The sequence below is a fragment of the Micropterus dolomieu genome, linkage group LG19 (assembly GCF_021292245.1).
Source record: "Micropterus dolomieu isolate WLL.071019.BEF.003 ecotype Adirondacks linkage group LG19, ASM2129224v1, whole genome shotgun sequence".
NCBI classification, from domain to species: Eukaryota; Metazoa; Chordata; class Actinopteri; order Centrarchiformes; family Centrarchidae; genus Micropterus; species Micropterus dolomieu.
Window position 1 is genome coordinate 26,397,915 of NC_060168.1, and position 17,103 is coordinate 26,415,017.

The 17,103-nt window shown below is 39.6% G+C and overlaps 1 protein-coding gene and 1 long non-coding RNA gene across 3 annotated transcripts in view; one reads left to right on the forward strand and one right to left on the reverse strand.

The window, feature by feature from the left end:
- The window catches only part of gpm6aa (glycoprotein M6Aa), a 5,848-nt gene extending 3,550 nt beyond the window's left edge, over nt 1–2,298 (reverse strand). Inside the window, 4 exon segments of the mRNA XM_046029790.1 lie at nt 510–663; nt 1,619–1,775; nt 2,128–2,255; nt 2,257–2,298. Of these exon segments, the coding sequence (XP_045885746.1) occupies nt 510–663; nt 1,619–1,775; nt 2,128–2,255; nt 2,257–2,298 (481 nt within the window).
- The window catches only part of LOC123957183, a 79,707-nt gene that overhangs the window by 48,588 nt on the left and 14,016 nt on the right, over nt 1–17,103 (forward strand). The window lies entirely within an intron of this gene.

Below are 17,103 nucleotides of genomic sequence, written 5' to 3' on the forward strand. Positions count from 1 at the left end.
GTGCCTTGCCACAATTCTGTCTCTGAGCTCTTCAGGCAGTTCCTTTGACCTCATGATTCTCATTTGCTCTGACATGCACTGTGAGCTGTAAGGTCTTATATAGACAGGTGTGTGGCTTTCCTAATCAAGTCCAATCAGTATAATCAAACACAGCTGGACTCAAATGAAGGTGTAGAACCATCTCAAGGATGATCAGAAGAAATAGACAGCACCTGAGTTAAATATGAGTGTCACCGCAAAGGGTCTGAATACTTATGACCATGTGATATTTCAGTTTTTCTTTTTTAATAAATTTGCAAAGATTTCTACATTTCTGTTTTTTTCTGTCAAGATGGGGTGCTGAGTGTACATTACTGAGAAATAAAATGAACTTTTTTGATTTTTGGAAAATGGCTGCAATGAAACAAAGAGTGAAAAATTTAAAGGGGTCTGAATACTTTCCGTACCCACTGTAAGTGAGATCTGAGCAGTGGGCGGTTAGGAAATGGAGCCAGAATATTAATCTTTACCATACTGGCGTGGGTCCAGGCAGAGTGTGGCTCCCTCGAGCACGGTAGTGTTTTGGCAAATATTCCAGATGTTGAAATAGATAAAGACTGGGAGGGAAGTAAAAGCAGTCACTCCGAGCCAAGCCAGCATGAAGATGTATGTCAGCATGATGAACTGCAAAGGCAACAGAGGAACACAGATCACATCTGGGTACTGTTTTCGATTAACAAAGTGAAATGATTGCACATTAGACTGACTACTTTGGCTGGTGTTAACAAGTGACCCTTTAGGTTACAAGCCACCACTTTCCCATTTCTACCAAAAAAGTCTTGTTTTGGTTCCATGGGCACAATATTATCACACGCTAACTTAATGACCACAAATGCCACAGCATAGCTCATTTCCTTTGCATCCCTGTGGAGCTTCAGATTTGCTAAGCAATTACATCCCAGAGATAATCTTGTTAGGACATTTGCAGGCTCTCTGATCCGTGTAAGAGTTCTCCTGATTTTTTTTTATTGTCATTATGGCAGTATAATAAAATTATTGAGACGTTTTCAATGTATTTTAGAGCACTTCAGATGTACAGTATTGTATTACGAACACATTTTTGAGATACTGTACACAAACACATGCAAATTGGCAAATCATTTAGTTAACAGAAGCATTACAACATGTTTTGCTGACTGATTTGTTGTGCTTGCTCCATCCCTACATATACTGCTTATTAAGTTGATTTATATAAAAAATTAGCTAAAGTAATAATCCATACTATATGATGACCATTTGACGTAACCCAATAAAAATTCAACCTTTACCAATACAAGACCAATACAAGCTAGACACATAGCATGAGCATTAGTGCCACCATGGCTGAAAAAAAGTTTAATTTCTGGACCTTCACTTACTCAACCTTCGAGGGTAACTCCTTGGGAAATGTCCTGACATTAAGACTGTTTGATTACCAACTGACTCCTGAACGTGCAACAGCAAAGGAGGCTTATATACATTAGTAAATGTTACAATAGCAATAAATAGTAAAAGAAAAGAAAGAATTTCTGACTGTGATAACGCAGCCAAAATGTAAGCTAATTTTAACAGTTAATATGCACTAAAATGTTATTCTTACCCAAGCGCTGACACAGCGTCCACAGGTGGTGATCTTGAAGTCTCCATACAGGTCTTTAATTGCTCCACTGGTGAAAAAGCCCTCCACCATCAGCAGGATGCCATAGACGAAGAAAGCTGAAGCAATGCCGTAGATCACATACTTGATAATGTCAATCCTAGAGAATGAATAGAGAACGACTGAAAACATCCACAACACTATGTTACACATTGTTCTTGAAAATATAACAAGTCTTTAAGTGAAATTGAAGATTTTATTTTGGATCTAGTAATTTTAGTTTCTCTTTTTGCTTTATAAACATACATAATACACATGCCATATTGTTCTAAAACAAAAATCTAATTTGGAGATTTGGAAAGTGTGGAAAATGCAGGCTGTGTAAAAGAGCATATATTAAATTTGTGTTTTTTCCCCCCTTTGTGGGTACACAAATTGCCAATTCTTTAGGGTTAATGTTTTCTTTAGCAACTAAGTGACCCTTAAACGCAATGTGATCCATTTCTACTCACATGGTGAAGACGTCCAGTGCATCCACAGGGCTCCGTACCACCTCGAAGTAGTTCTGGAGGATGGTTACAGTGCCAGACAGGGCCTCATGTCCACAGCCGCAGAACAGAGCCACGCCCGCATACAGCAAGATGGTGGCTATAAGAGATGGGTATGGGATACCACCCAGGCATTTGATGCAGCATTCAAGGCATCCTAAAGACACACAGAGAGATCAAAAAAGTCAACTATTAGTCAACGGAGACAGAAAAGTTAAGTTTAACTTCTCAAAGAAAATCCATGATGAGTGAAAATTTCTGTCTGGCGCACTGTAACACAAAGTAAGACAGGATTCTTATGATTTTGCTGAAATTTTAATAATTCAACAAAACTTTGCCAATGGGAGAATGCATTTGCATGTTGTACACTGTACTGCCATTTACTTTTTGAAAATCTTAAACATTCAAACCACAGTTGGGAGGCCGCCATGCATGCATGCACGGTGGAACAAAATACAACAACTTGACAAAGCTGGACTACTGTACTCTTATCCCTGATATATGGGCAGCTGATTTCTTTATGCATCAAGTGTCCGAGCATTCAAAGCCACAAAATGAAGTAAGATATTTGATGGACACTTCCACCTTATCTAAGCAGTGAGCTGGCGTCACATTTTTTCCATGTATTCTGGTTTCTGCAGCAGATTTGTTTTTTATCAGCTTTACAGAGGATGCTGACATTTTATTCTAAAACCCAGCCTGAGCTTTACATAGTCTTCCTGACCTTTAACCCTATTCTTCTTTGCTCGGATTCCTGTTACTGGGGGCCTTTAAGGTGACTAATAACTGCATGGCTCCAACTTCAATCTCCTCTTCACACAGATTGCTCTCAGCTGAGTCTGTAAATACTTGTGCACACGAGTGTGCCTCTATGAATCACTTAGAGTTATGACTCTCCCTGTCGTGCTTGTCTGTTAGTGTGTGTATGTTTTGGGGTACAGAGCCAGTCATTTGTCAGAGTAACAACAGCAGAAGTGGAGTTTATTTCCTTTGGACTTAAGGAATAAAACCAGACTATATAGGGTCTTGCAATGCAATGCAGTATATTAACTGCACAGACACATTTTTCCAAAAAGCCCTGCCCATTCTGAATCTATTTGTAACTTACGTACAATGGAGAGCTGATTACTAAATATGCATCTGAAGTCCAAATAAATACAAGCATATAAAATGTGCAAATGTAATCCCATGTTTGTATAAATGGAAAGTTCCTCTTGATCAGTTACATCACCATCATGGCCCATGATTTAATTCATCTGCATTCACGCTGCTGTCCTCATCAGTTTTCATCGTCAGTTGCACAGATGTTTAAAGATTTGTTCATCAAGGATGTTTTTAGCACCGTCTCTGTTATGGTTATCTCGCTATATCTTCACCTGCATTACAAAGCAGGAGCTGGAGCAAATATCCTTCCTCCTCAACTCTCTGCTTCTGACTCTGATCCAAACCTGAGTGGAATAACAAGTAGCTGGTCCGCCTGCTGGGCTCAGACGCTTGGTGCAGCTCCGACCCTCACACAGGCTTCCCTAGATTATCCGCATCCTTGCTGATGTAATCCAGTGCTAGACTGTAGAATGTCTTTTCTGCCTTCCTACTTTATTTCTAACCTCTTTTGTCCTGGAAAGGTTTGCTGAGAATGTACGTATTACCCCTTTGAATCCAGTCAGGTCGGCTACAGTTTTGAGAAATATAAATGGCTCAATTGATTGATTGAGATAAGCCTCTGTTTGTGGATGTTTTCTGGGCTCAGTTGTGCAAAGTTCAAAATTTGACCAGTTTATGCTCAAGTAGATGGTTTAAACAGGAGGTACATGTCTGGGTAGATTGGTTTTCTGAAGGTTTTAATCTAAAGGAACAGGTTAAGACCAATTGATCCTGGATCATCACTGCCTTGGTATTTCTCAAACCCACCCACTTTCCCAGCCCTGGAGAGTTTGACATTAGCTGGGTGTGGACATCAAATTCAGCAGACACATCACCTTTGGTGCCTTTTAGACTATCTGGTATTAACTGTGACATCTGACATCCACTCCCAGGCGGTTTCACACCAATTTACACCTTAATTCATGTAAGTCTGTCAACCTGTGGTAGGTTTAAATTGCCTGTAACTGATTCTGCCTCTTCAATTTTACAATTTAAGTTCAGTGGATAGTTTTGTTTTTTATACTCTTAAGTTAAACTATCAATCCCCCTGTTAAAATAATTAAGGTCAAATTATTAATTGCATTATTATTTTGTCATTAACTTTGATGTCTCATCTTGACTTGCTTTGTCAAACAGTAGTTAGTTGTTTCCCAGACACCTCCCATAGAAGCGGTGTGAATTTGTTGCTTTTAATCAAAGGGTGATTTTATAGAAATTGTTGTTATCATTCAGCAGTGGGTTAGCAGTGCATGTATATGGGTCTATGTTTCATGAAGCAACTGCTGCCAGAAATGCAGTAACAATAACAGCTTCTTGTCTTTCTTTCATGTCTATGACAGAAAGTGACTATGTCACCACCTCTTCGATAGAGTTACCTTATCTTTTAGGAAGCAGGCAGTGACAGGATGTATTGATGTGATAGTGTTTTCTGACAAGATGAGAGGGCGCTATCACATTTACCCTCCATGCTCTGAGTCAGTGTGCCTGATTTAACTGAACTGTTCAATCATTTTAAATACTCAGTAAGACAACTAAATAACTAATTAGATTGTTACTGTAGATTGTTATTTTTCCCATAATGTTATATGTGAGCAAAACATTTGTAAAAGATCAGTATTTATCTTCAGTTGTACTCAAAATAGACTTTTTATTTGCTGAGTAAGATACAAATTTAAATTAAAGACCGTCTTATAGAAACCACCTGGAGTGGGAGCAGTTATTACAACATTGCGTGGTGAGCAAACCGTTTTCATTTTTAGAGAATATTCATGTAGTCGTTCTTTTACCCACCTTTGAGACATACTGGTTAAATTTTGTGTTGTAGATGTTCAGGGGCCCGTGCTTTCACATGAAGGAAGATGAGCAGTAATATAAATGATTTATGTCACGGCCTCAATCAAGGTTTATTACCTCTGCATTATTTACATTTCTGCACACAGATTAGACAAGCTGGATCCTGCATCTTGCTGTTCTTCATATTAAATATATTTTACATATATTTATATTTTTCCCTTGTTGGGTGTCGCCACTGCTTACAGACCAAATAACATGTCTGGCCACTGGTTTACATTATAATAGTTGGCAAGATACAACGCAATGTTTGTGACTCGACTGAAAAGCAGTTTTGTTTCCATGGAAACAGTTGCAGATGAAGTTACAGGGTAAAATGGGAGCATTAGTGAGTGGATGTAACCAGAGTGATGTTTTATTGATGGTGTGTTTTTATTTTGTGGACGGGAAATTCCTCGGATCCAGTAAAGAAAGGTATGTTAGAAAATGGAAATTATAAGTGACCAGGTCAAATGCAGGTTAAAATTACTACTGAATAGTATGTTTTACATGATAGTCTAACTGAAACAACAGTCTGGGCATCCAGAACTCTTGAGGATAACATTAAAATTATGATTGGACCATTGATTTATGACTGTTGTGATACATTGTTTGATTAGCTGTGATTAATTTCTCAAGTTCTGATACCAAGGGATATATGTCCTCACTGGATTAAACAAAACCTCCTCTCATACCAGCACGTCCTCTCATTTCCTCTCTGTAACTCTTCATTGATCTTAACTAACTGCAGATGGAATCAGTGAAAAATGGCAAGTGGTGGTGCAAACTGACTCAAAGAGCTACTGGATGCTTGATCCATAATTTAGCAGCGGCACAGTGCAGCAGAGCACAAGCCTCTCACATTCATTATTCATGATTTCTGCTTAGCCCAACATTACCTGCAATGAAAATTAAAGATCCCCCTGCTTGATGAGAAGTCGCGAGTATTTGAATTGATCTTGCTCACAGGTGTAGTCCTGCTTGTCTTTTGAAGTACAGACCAACAGCAAGCCAAATTCTGAATTTGGCGTTATTGACATTGGCTAAGATGATTTTAAATGGACCAATAGAAGCAAAAACGAATCTCATGTGTGACAGGAGGCAATTCTATAATTTTGGATATTGTACGTTATTGTTTTTATGGCAGAATAGACATGGCTTACTAAATTGCTGTATTCTATTTGACCTGGAGGCTATTCCCAAAGTGTTGGGTTAAGCATTAGGTTAAAAATCTTTAAAAATAGATATTTATTTTTAGGATTGAAATGCTTTTTGTATCCCATCTGTCTCTGAGAGGGACAGAACTATTACTATGATATTCTTCCCACTGATTGTTAATCAAATACATTTCACTTGCCAAAATAGAAAATCTGGCAACACGAGGATTAGTCTAATGAATTTTGAACAAAGAGACAGGATTTCAGGAGGTGGTGGGGTTTTAAATATTTTATCCTACACACAAAAAAGCCTCTGTTTGAAAAAGCAACAAAAAAAGTGAAGCCTACGTGACCCCAAACACTGTGGTCCAATAAACAGAAGGCTTCTCTCTAATACAAAGAGAAAGGATGACCCCCTCCCAAGGCCCCTCCCACCTCCTACTTCTCCTCCATCTGTCAGTGTCATATCCGACAGGCAAAAGGGACACAAACACACACACTCTCAGTGACCAGTAAATGTTCACATGAGGGATGAGGTTATTGTTAAATAATGCTTAGAGCTAATGATGCCCTTAAATGAAAACATGACGCTAACATCCAGGAGACAGTTGGGGTTGATTAACAAAGGATTTGCTGCCCTTTTTTTAAGCCTCTAATGAGTTAGATATTGTTTTTTCACATTGATAATTACAATATTACAATATTTTTCAAGAATCCTTGTCTTACTTTGTTGCCTTGATGCTTAGATTTGTTTTTTTCACCAGATCATAACAGGTCTGGTCTAGCAAATACAGTAGTGATTGATGCAGTTAATGTACTGATATATATATATATATATATATATACACACACACAGATGTGTGTGTGTGTGTGTGTGTGTGTGTCCCATTTAGTTATTTATATATATATATATATATATATATATACACACACACACACACACACACATACAGAAACACCTGTTTACAGGATCCCGTCAGAGGAGAGACTGTATTTGATTCTAAATAAGTCTCACCTTTAAGTAATTCCACTATAACATTTATTTCACTCACTGACACTTCTTTCAAGCTGAAAGCATATCTCTATCCTTAACAATTGCTATATAAGTGCACATAATACACTTCCGAAATAGGTTTTTTGGTTTCTTTGGAGACTTCTGTCTTTTGAGACACATGCAGGCTGAGCATTTCATCATCTTCTCTAAAGTGGCACGTTCAGTGATTCAGAGATGTGTACCATATCAGAGTCAGTAAATACCCCATCCATCCATCGCTTATCCTGCGTACAGGGTCGCGGGGGCCTGCAGCCAATCCCAGCTGACACTGGGCGAAAGGCGGGGTACACCCTCGCCACTCCATCGCAGGGCCACACATAGACACTCACGCTCACACTCACACCTAAGGACAATTTAGGGTCACCAATTAACCTAGTCCGCATGTCTTTGGACGGTGGGAGGAAGCCGGAGCACCCAGAGAGAATCCACACAGACACATGCAAACTCCACACAGAAAGGCTGGGGCAACCGGGGTTTGAACCCACCTTCTTGCTGTGAGGCGACAGTGCTAACCACTACACCACCGTGCTGCCCCAGTAAATATCCCTCTAAACTTATATTCTACATTGACATAAAACCGTGTGGCCTGTCAGTTATTTGTCTTGATCTACCCTTTAGTTGTGTATTTGTGGCACAGCAGTACTGAGGCAGTTAACAACATAACTGCACTGAAATTAACTGTCAGAACTTGTTTTTTCAAACTTCAGATCAGAGTTCATGTTCTAATCAAACTGAGCCTGTAGTAGTAATGCAGTAATGCGCAGATAATTTGGTTGCTGAAATATTGCTGTTTAGTTGATTTAGTGACGATGTCCAAAGTAATCTACTAGCACTACTTGAGGCTCAGCAACACAAGCGGCGCAAAGTAAAATTTGGCTCTATTCTCAGAACTGTCACCTTTTTCACCCCACTGAAGATATATGTCTTATCCTTAAAGAGGTCATATTACGCTGTTTGGCTTTTTCCCTTTTGCCCTTTCCTTCATTGTGTATTGTTATCTTTTTTGTGTATAATAGATTTGCAAAGTGAAGCCCATCTCCCACATAAAACACTGCTCCTGCACTGCCTGAAAACAGCTTGATTGTTGTCCAGCCTTTCTTACATAAACTATCTGCTTCACACTACCTTGTTTGTCAGGACCCTCCCTACTGTGCTTCTGATTGGCTAGTAGTCCTCACCTAGGTATTAAGCATGTGCAACTCCCAGCAAAGCTCAAATAGAAGTGTGATGCCTCACTTGGTAGCTAAAATGCAGCGTTCAACACACAGGGTGAAAAGAGTCGCTGCAGCAATGTGTAGTATGACAAAAATATGGTGGTGTTTGAAAATTACACAATATGAGCCTGTTCGGCTACAACCCCTAAATAAAATATGAAAATGAGCATAATATGATGCCTTTAAGACCTTTTTTTTTTTGCTAATTTGACAGAATTAATTCTAGAAAAAAATATCTGTACTAGTTCTACAGTCAGCAGAATATCAATCATCAAAGTAATATTGGACTGATTCCAACTAATTGCTTTTTAAAGAGGATATTAGACCATACTGATTGTATGTCTTTGGTGGTGCATCCCTAATTAAAATCTTTTCATTTCGAAGTCATATAGGGACATTAGGCTTTGCTTTTTGAGCAGTTACAGCTACAGAATAAATTAATAAGATGCAGAATTAAAGAAGGAAATTAACTAAATTAAATAAAGGGGGTGACAGAAAAGAGAATAATATAATTTTGTGTCTGATGCATGTTGACTTGACTTACACTGCAAGACATCCAGACTAAATTTTTGTGCATTCAGCTAGCAGTTATTAGTTCCTTGTTACCAGAGGAGTTTTAAATGGGGGTGGGGTGGCAGTGAGCCTAGTCCTAGAGAGAGAGAGAGAGACCTCAGTATGGGGGGATGGTGTGTCTGTGTCAGTCTGAGAGTAATGGGCGTATACGAGTCTCATTGCTTTCCTATATTTAATGCGCAGCCCCCCTTACCCAGAAGCGAGCAGGTTTTTTCAACTCCCGCACGCCCCCATCTCCTCTGCGCATGTTTAATCAACCAGTATGGTTGCCATGTCAACCGCAGCGCAAAATCTGAGAATAGACCGGGTACTTCAGAGCTGTGACCCACTTACTGTATGTCAACAAATTCAGTGGGACAATAGTGAATGAGACACATTACACAGATAACCCCTCTGGGCTAAAAGGACGTTACAGGCCAGGTCCAAAAGCTCAGCCACTGATTTCCTCTCTTTCTTTTTCACTCAGAGATGGAAGAGTCTGAACATGACTGTGTGACTGCTGAGCAAGGTTGCGTCTTTTGTCTGTGCCAAGTTCACTCCAGCAACTCAGGGCCAAATGTTAACAACTCAAAATTTGTACATTTTAAGCATGCAGCTGGGTGAAATTAACTTAAATATCTTAACTGCCAAGATAATAAGCAACGAGCACCAATGAGTGTAGGGATTTAATAGCTCCTAAACAATAGAACAAATAATAGGCTGCCTTCACAATGTTAATGAATCCAACATTCCAATAATCTGTATAGTTGCATTCAATTTGGACTTTTGGTTTCCAAATACTCTCTTCTGAATAACCTATATATTTAAGCTTGATTTCATTTTGTTAATTTACTTTAACTATATACCGTTTATTGTAGCTCACTACAGTAGAAAAGAGAATTCAAAACCACTATCATGTTGAATGATATAATGATTTTAAGATACCATCATTGCAAGGACCCAGTAAGGTTCTTTGGGAATGGTCTCAAATTGCATTATTTTTTTTAACATTCCTGCGAGAACAATAAAAAAAAAAAAACTAATAAAAACACTAATTGCTCAAACAAAGAACAATTGGTGGATATCCCTTAACTTCTTCTGGGCCAGGCAGGTTAGGGTTCAGAACAATGAGTGAGAGAGAGAGAGAGAGAGAGAGAGAGAGAGAGAAAGAGAAGGGTTATGTACTGTAGCATGACCAGAACTTAATGAGCAATGATACTGTACTCTGAGCTGAAGCTATTATGTCATAGTTGGGTTAGCAGCTCTATAAGGCAAGATGATCAGAGAAAGCTCTTGAATATGCTACGACTTGGAAGTGTAGAAATATATTAATATAGTCATGAATGTAATACAAATGAATACTATCTTATATATTATAACTTATAATTATATAACTTATAACTTGTGATCCTGTATACTTATAAACAATCATTCTGACCACAGCATATATATTCAAAGCAGCCTCTTGTGAATTCACTGTTCCGTAACGTCAATGCAGATTTGCCATTTATTATGGGAGCTTTACATTCTGAGTTGCATGAAACTCAGTGAAGAATTAAGAAATACAGCAAAACTTAAACTTATCATTGTGCATTGGGGTGTGTTTATACCATGTCATTTGATAAAAAATCTGCTGTGTTTTATGTAGATTGACAAAAATATCAATGAGATTCTCATCATGGTAACAGCTTGCCAAGTCAGAAGACTAATCAAACAGAAGGACAAATGGTGCCTTGCAGAGAAGATTCTTGGCTCAGGAAATGCTAACAGGTGTGTGTCTCTCAGTTTTTCCATTATGTGTCAGTTAACAACACCAGTGTCAACAATCTCCAGAAGGTTGTTTGGTTTATTCTTAACAAGTATTACCCATCCTGTGCTTATTTGCAGAACCTCTCTGCAAAACTTCTATCCTTTCGGCAGTCACATTAGTTAAACCTGCTTTTTCAACCGTAGGATGAGGGTTTGCTCCCTGTTGCTGATGGCACCTGTGGTACATAGTGTGTACTGCTACATTTGGCTAGCAGCTGAAGTGAGCAGTGCCCACCTGGTGCATCTGACTCATAATCTGAGATTTGCAGCCTCACAAGAGGAAGACAGAAGGGCATTAGCCTGCTGTGAATGCACTCATTGACACCTACACTGCTTGTGTGGTGGAAGTACCTATTTGCAGTTTATTTGGGTGACATGCATTGCATTTTCACTGGCAAAATATATTAAATTGTTAACAGTGGCATGCATTTCTAATAGATAGTAAATATAGTGCCCAGTTAGCAATAAAAGCCCCAGTAAATCTCAACACAGAAAGGGCCTTTCATAGGTAAACAATGTTCCGTGACATTTACAAACTTTTAAAATTCTTATGGCTGGACAGAAATATTGTTATAGTGCTTTTGCTTTAGAGAACTTCTTCTTTGAGCAATATTTGCTTGAATGTTTAGTGTTTCCGACCCAACCTCTGACTTGATCTTTGATGGACAGGCTTTATCATGCTATCCATGTAAATGTATTCTTGTATGTATGTATTCTTATGTGTGATTTTGGCGCTGGGATTTCTGGTTGTGTCTTTAACCTTTCCTGAAAATGAGCAAAGATTCTTAGAAACGATTACAGGTATTTCCACAAGATGAGAATGACAAAGTGACATGGAACGAAACCTGACAGGGTGGCTTTATTGTTCATCATGCTTTATCAGAGCAATCATTTCGTCGTCTTCAGTAACCAGGAAAGGAGATGGCAGGTTTCAAGTCAGTCATTTGATAGAAGACCCGCATGGTTCGGTGACCAGTGAGCCCTACCTTGTTTTAACATATCTAGCTTACATTGTGTCATGCTTGATTAACCAGTAAATCTCCTGAAATGTTGTGTCATGATCTAATTGTAGCCAAGTTATAAATGAGAACTTGTTTTTAAATCAGCTGATAGCACTCATTTTTCACCCACAGTGAGCATACACACCCTTCCAAACCAAGTGAAACCTTGTCATTATGAGCACTTTATAATAAATTTTTAGTCTGTTGAATAAACTACTGAAAAGTTTGACGAAGTGACGAAGATGTTCTGTTAAATAAGTCACTCAAAGAAACAAATCAAATTTTGTTTATGGTGACAACTTGGGCAGTGATTCATGAAGGCATGTCACCTTGGTCAGATATTTGAATCTGCCCATTCCACAGCTGACTGATTCTGGTCAGGCATCATGAAATGAAACAGCGGTTTCTCGGCTGAAAAAGTGAGCAATGACTAACAATTAGCCAATCAGCGTCACAGGCGGAGCAATAACAACAATGGCGGCTGCTATAAACAAATAGACGCTATTGAGGCTGTTCTAAGTATTTTGTTTTTACTTATGTCTGCTCCACTCTTAAAACCTCTACAGAACATGTATGTTGACATGGCTACTTATCATTTCATCACTTGAAATGACCTTAGATTTAGGTGGATACGTTGGTCTCTAGTGATAGGGGGAATCGAATCACCCTCCCTCACAGAGTGGAGGCAATATCAGAGTGAAGATGGAAATGGAGTGTAATAGGTTGACTATTCTGTCCGATATCAGGCAAAATATATCTGTGACTGGCTGCATACATTTGTTAGGCCATTCAACCAGATTAAATGTCAGCTTCTGAGGTAACAGGTTGCTCTATATTTTTTAATAAACTATTTTTGAATGGTTCACAGTAGTATTAAGAAAAACTTTATAAGTAATCTGCTTTTGGAGATGTTATTTTACTTTTTACATACACACACAGGCCCGAAATAAACAGCACAGCAAGTGTCAGCCATAAACACCAAGAACAGGATATGTGGACTTTTTTGAATGCATCTTACATTTTATCTTGAACCTCTTTTCTCTGCTTGAGTTTTAAGCTCCAAGCCATCCTTTCTAACCATCAAAGTGACCAAAAGACATTGACGTCATCTGCTAAAAAAATGGCATTCTCTTTTGTAACGCTAAAATGGCTTGTGCCAGCCAACTCTGACTGCACTTACATACAAAACAAATCTATAGCCCTCTTTTTGCACATTTTACAATCTTTTAGATATTTTGAAGAAGAGGTTTGCCAGTCAGCCACATTTAGGCTAACAGTGCTTGCTGTATATGAGTGCGTACTACATTTTTTACAAACCCAAATGAATGGACATGGCATACAGAAATGCACGCACAGCTTGCATGGCTGCATCTTTCAGTTGGGTGAACATTTGTGTTAGTGGCCAAGCTAAAACATTTTGCTTTCTGAACAGGAATGGGTACACACCTAGTAATGGCGACCAAGAAATATTGGATCAAAATCTGTAAGGATGGCGGTGCATATGCTGAACATTACAAATTGTTATGAACAGCACCCTCATAAATGATCTTGCAGCAATTTTTTTGACCCCTTTAATCAAAGTGGGAACAAAATAGAATATATCCTTAGCTACTGCATGTGCATACTGTGCATTATTCTATCTCTACAGTAGATGATTATACTTCCTATATTCTCCCAAACCTGTCACACTCTTTTTCGCGCTCTCTCAATCTTTCTTCCCCTCACTGTGTCATCATCTTCTACTTAATTTCTGTCTGTCTGACTCTCCTTCTGTACCTCTTTCTGTCTCTCTCCCTCCCACATTCTCAGACACAGTGAACTATTCCTGTGTTACTGAAATGTCATCAGCAGGAGTGGGTGAAGAGAGAATAGATAATGACTACACTTGGCCAGTGCCATGGCAACAGCTCGTGTGTGTGCCTGTGAGGAGCGCTAGGTTGCAGAGAGGAGAGACGGTGGTGGGGGGGTGAAAGGGGGTGACACAAACATATGAAGCCATGCCTGTCACATGAAGTAAATATAAAAGGGTGTGAGACAAGGAAGGCAGAGACAAAGGTGTGTTCTACAATACAACAGCATCCTGACCATCTCTGCTCATGTGTTATTTTAGGACTACTTTATTTATAATGTTGCAGTCCACTTGTAAACAAAAATATACTCTGACTCTTGCTTTTGTGTCTCCCAAACATACACTTAATCGTTCATGCAGAGAAAAGGTTGTGGGGTGCAGTGGGGTGGGGGTAGTGGTGGGTGGGTGAAGTATAAATAGTAATTCCACTTTGCACAAAGAAAGCACTGCTCCTCTTAAATGAACGAAAGAAACCCCTGCTCCTGCATCAAATCCACGCTGAATGTTGCAAAGCATCGCTGCAAGATACAACGTCTGAGTATTTGGACACAAAGGACAAAACCCAAAAGCTGATGGATTAATGAGTGTAGAAGCTTGGTTTGGTTCTTTACTCTTCATGTTTCCCTCTTAGCCGTCACGACAAGCATGAAAGCCTTATCAAGCAAACAAAGACGGTCCATCCCTCGCTGAAGCAGTTCACACCCCTCTGACTACCCAAACAGCACATACAGACGTGCACTCTTCAGTGGAGTGCTGACACTCAATGGACAAAAGAATTACCACAAACAGCTGCTCTTTCCCTATGCAGAAAGGGAAAGGCTAACATTTGTGCTCTTGTCTCTGCGGAGGCACCACCAACACACTGACAAAACACCCATGTCAGATTTACTTAAAATCTACCAGAAAATGCAAATACTTCTCACCTTTCTGGGTCTGCCCCTCATCCATGTCTTCTTCCATTGTGCTGATTCTGTTTTTAGGGCAACAAAAGATCTGTAAAACAAAATGCCTGTTTGCGTTGCAGGTTCAAAACCTTATTTATTTTTAAGGGGTAGTCCACAAAGCACTCCGCTTTCTTTCTCTCTGTCTCCCTTTTCTACTTTCTCTAGATGTCCCTACTGAACGCCAAGATTGCCTGTCAGCTGTGGTTTCTGTCAAGCGTCCGGGTGATGCGAGGGATCACTGAGTCTTTGTGGTGCTGTCCATTGCGAGCTGCCGTGGCAAGTGCAGAAAACCTACTTGGTCCCTGGTGGAGAAGGAGGAGGAGGGGAGTAGGGGGGGCTGGATGGAGCAGAGGGTGGTCTCTAGGCAGGAAAGCGCATATGTGACGTGGTTGGTGTGGAGTTGAAGAGGCAGGTATAGGGAAAAAATGTAGAATTAAAACACTGAACGCACCATTGGAACAGAGACTGAGCAATGAATCTAGACCTTCTGACTGCTTCATGTTTAGACGGGGGTGTTCACAAGTGTGGGTCACCATTACTTACCCAGCCCACCCTAAACACCCCTGGCTCTCAGACAGAATGGTTAAGCCCGCCGGCCCCCCGCGGCAGTGGCTCTACAGCATTAACTCAACCTCTCCTTAAATAAGGGAGGGGGTTCTGATTTCAAAATGGGATTCTCCTAATCGTATTAGTCATACAGATTCAATTATACGATCACCAAGGAGGTGTCTTTGGATTCTTATCATGTAAATGCACATTATATGTGTAGAAATCACTGCATAAGCAAATTGTTGACCACTTTTAAGATCAAGGATTATGTGGTCTGCTATAGGTTCAGGTTTGGTTGGTACTTTTCCTATTTCCTCCCAAAATACTAGTCCAAAATACCATTTTGTGAGATGTGCATTCAGTCATCAATTAACCTCAAAGTGTGAATGTGAACATAATGTCATGTATTAAGGAAGGTTGTGCAAAAGTCTTGACTAGCAAGCATATGGCACCATGACAACAAATGCAGAATATTGAATGCAAAATTTGTCAACATTTTCTGAAAGTCACGATTTAATTCAATACATAAAGAAGTAACTGTGAGAAGTAACTCACAAGATGCAGCCAAAGGCCAAACAATATAACAAATATATTGACAAATTGAGGGATGAATAGAAGGATGGTAGGCATAAGGGAAACTTGTTAGATCATTGGGGTACATTAAACTGCTGTGGAATGAAATGTGCTGTATAAACCTGACATGACTTGAAGTACGGACAGATGGGTGTATGGGTAGATGATCAGGCAGCTGGATTAGATGAAACTTTAATGATCCCTGTGGGGAAATTGAGTTTCTGCAGCAGCAGAGAACTGGAAAGCAATAGAGGAGGAGGCAAGTAAAGAGTTCTGAGAATGATATAAGTAAACACACTTAAAATACTAATATGGCTTAAATAGATATGTTAATAACAAAGAGATGGACTGGTTCATGGAAAGACCCGTTTGTAATTGAACAGTTGGGAATTTCTTTTACAAGGTGTCCCTGGGTGCATATAATCAATAACTTAAGTTTAGGCACACACTCTGTGATGGTTGTGGTAAGGGTAATTGGCTTAAGGAGGCTGTAAGTGTAACATAGCAAGCAAACTTGCAGTATCAAAGTAAACAAGGGTCTTAGAAATGCAGTTCCGGTCCTAGGATTGCGGTCCTGAAACTGCAGCCTCCAGTACTGCAGCTACATACTATTCCCTACAGCAAGCGGCAACCTCTGGCTCTCACTTCCGATGCAATCAGGAAGTAACAAAAAATTGCAATTCATCGAGTGGCCACTTGAGGCTGGCTGCAAAAGAAAATCTCCATTGACCCCATGTTAAAATGCCCAACCTTACAGCAGAATAAAACATGTTTACAGCCTGGTTCAAAATATGGTTTTAGTGTTTATATAGCTAATTTTGCCATTTGTGACAACTGTGAGGGGGGTGAATTTTTTATAATTCTCCTGTTTAAATTATATTAAGCCTTAACGTTCTGCATTATTAGGGGTGTGGCCGCTTTGATTGACAGGTGGCTGCTGCCACTGTCATGGCTTGTCTCTTTCCTCTGTCTGTTAGCCTCACTCAGCTGATCCATGGAGCTCTGCCGCTCTGCCTGTTTGAGCCTTTTGGAGATTTCTTCATGCAAATACCAGACGAATAATGGCAGGCTTTGTCATTAATGGTAGAGAGAGACAGTTCAGGAAGACTGGGCTCCAGGTGGTGAGTGAAATTCTAGTACTTTATTTTTGTGTAACATTAATTAGCAGGTATAGGTGTTTACATGCATAGCTTGTTAGCTTAGCTCACTAAACTAATTAGCAGTTTCAAGCAGCCCAAAGGTGTGCTAATGATGCTAAATGAAAG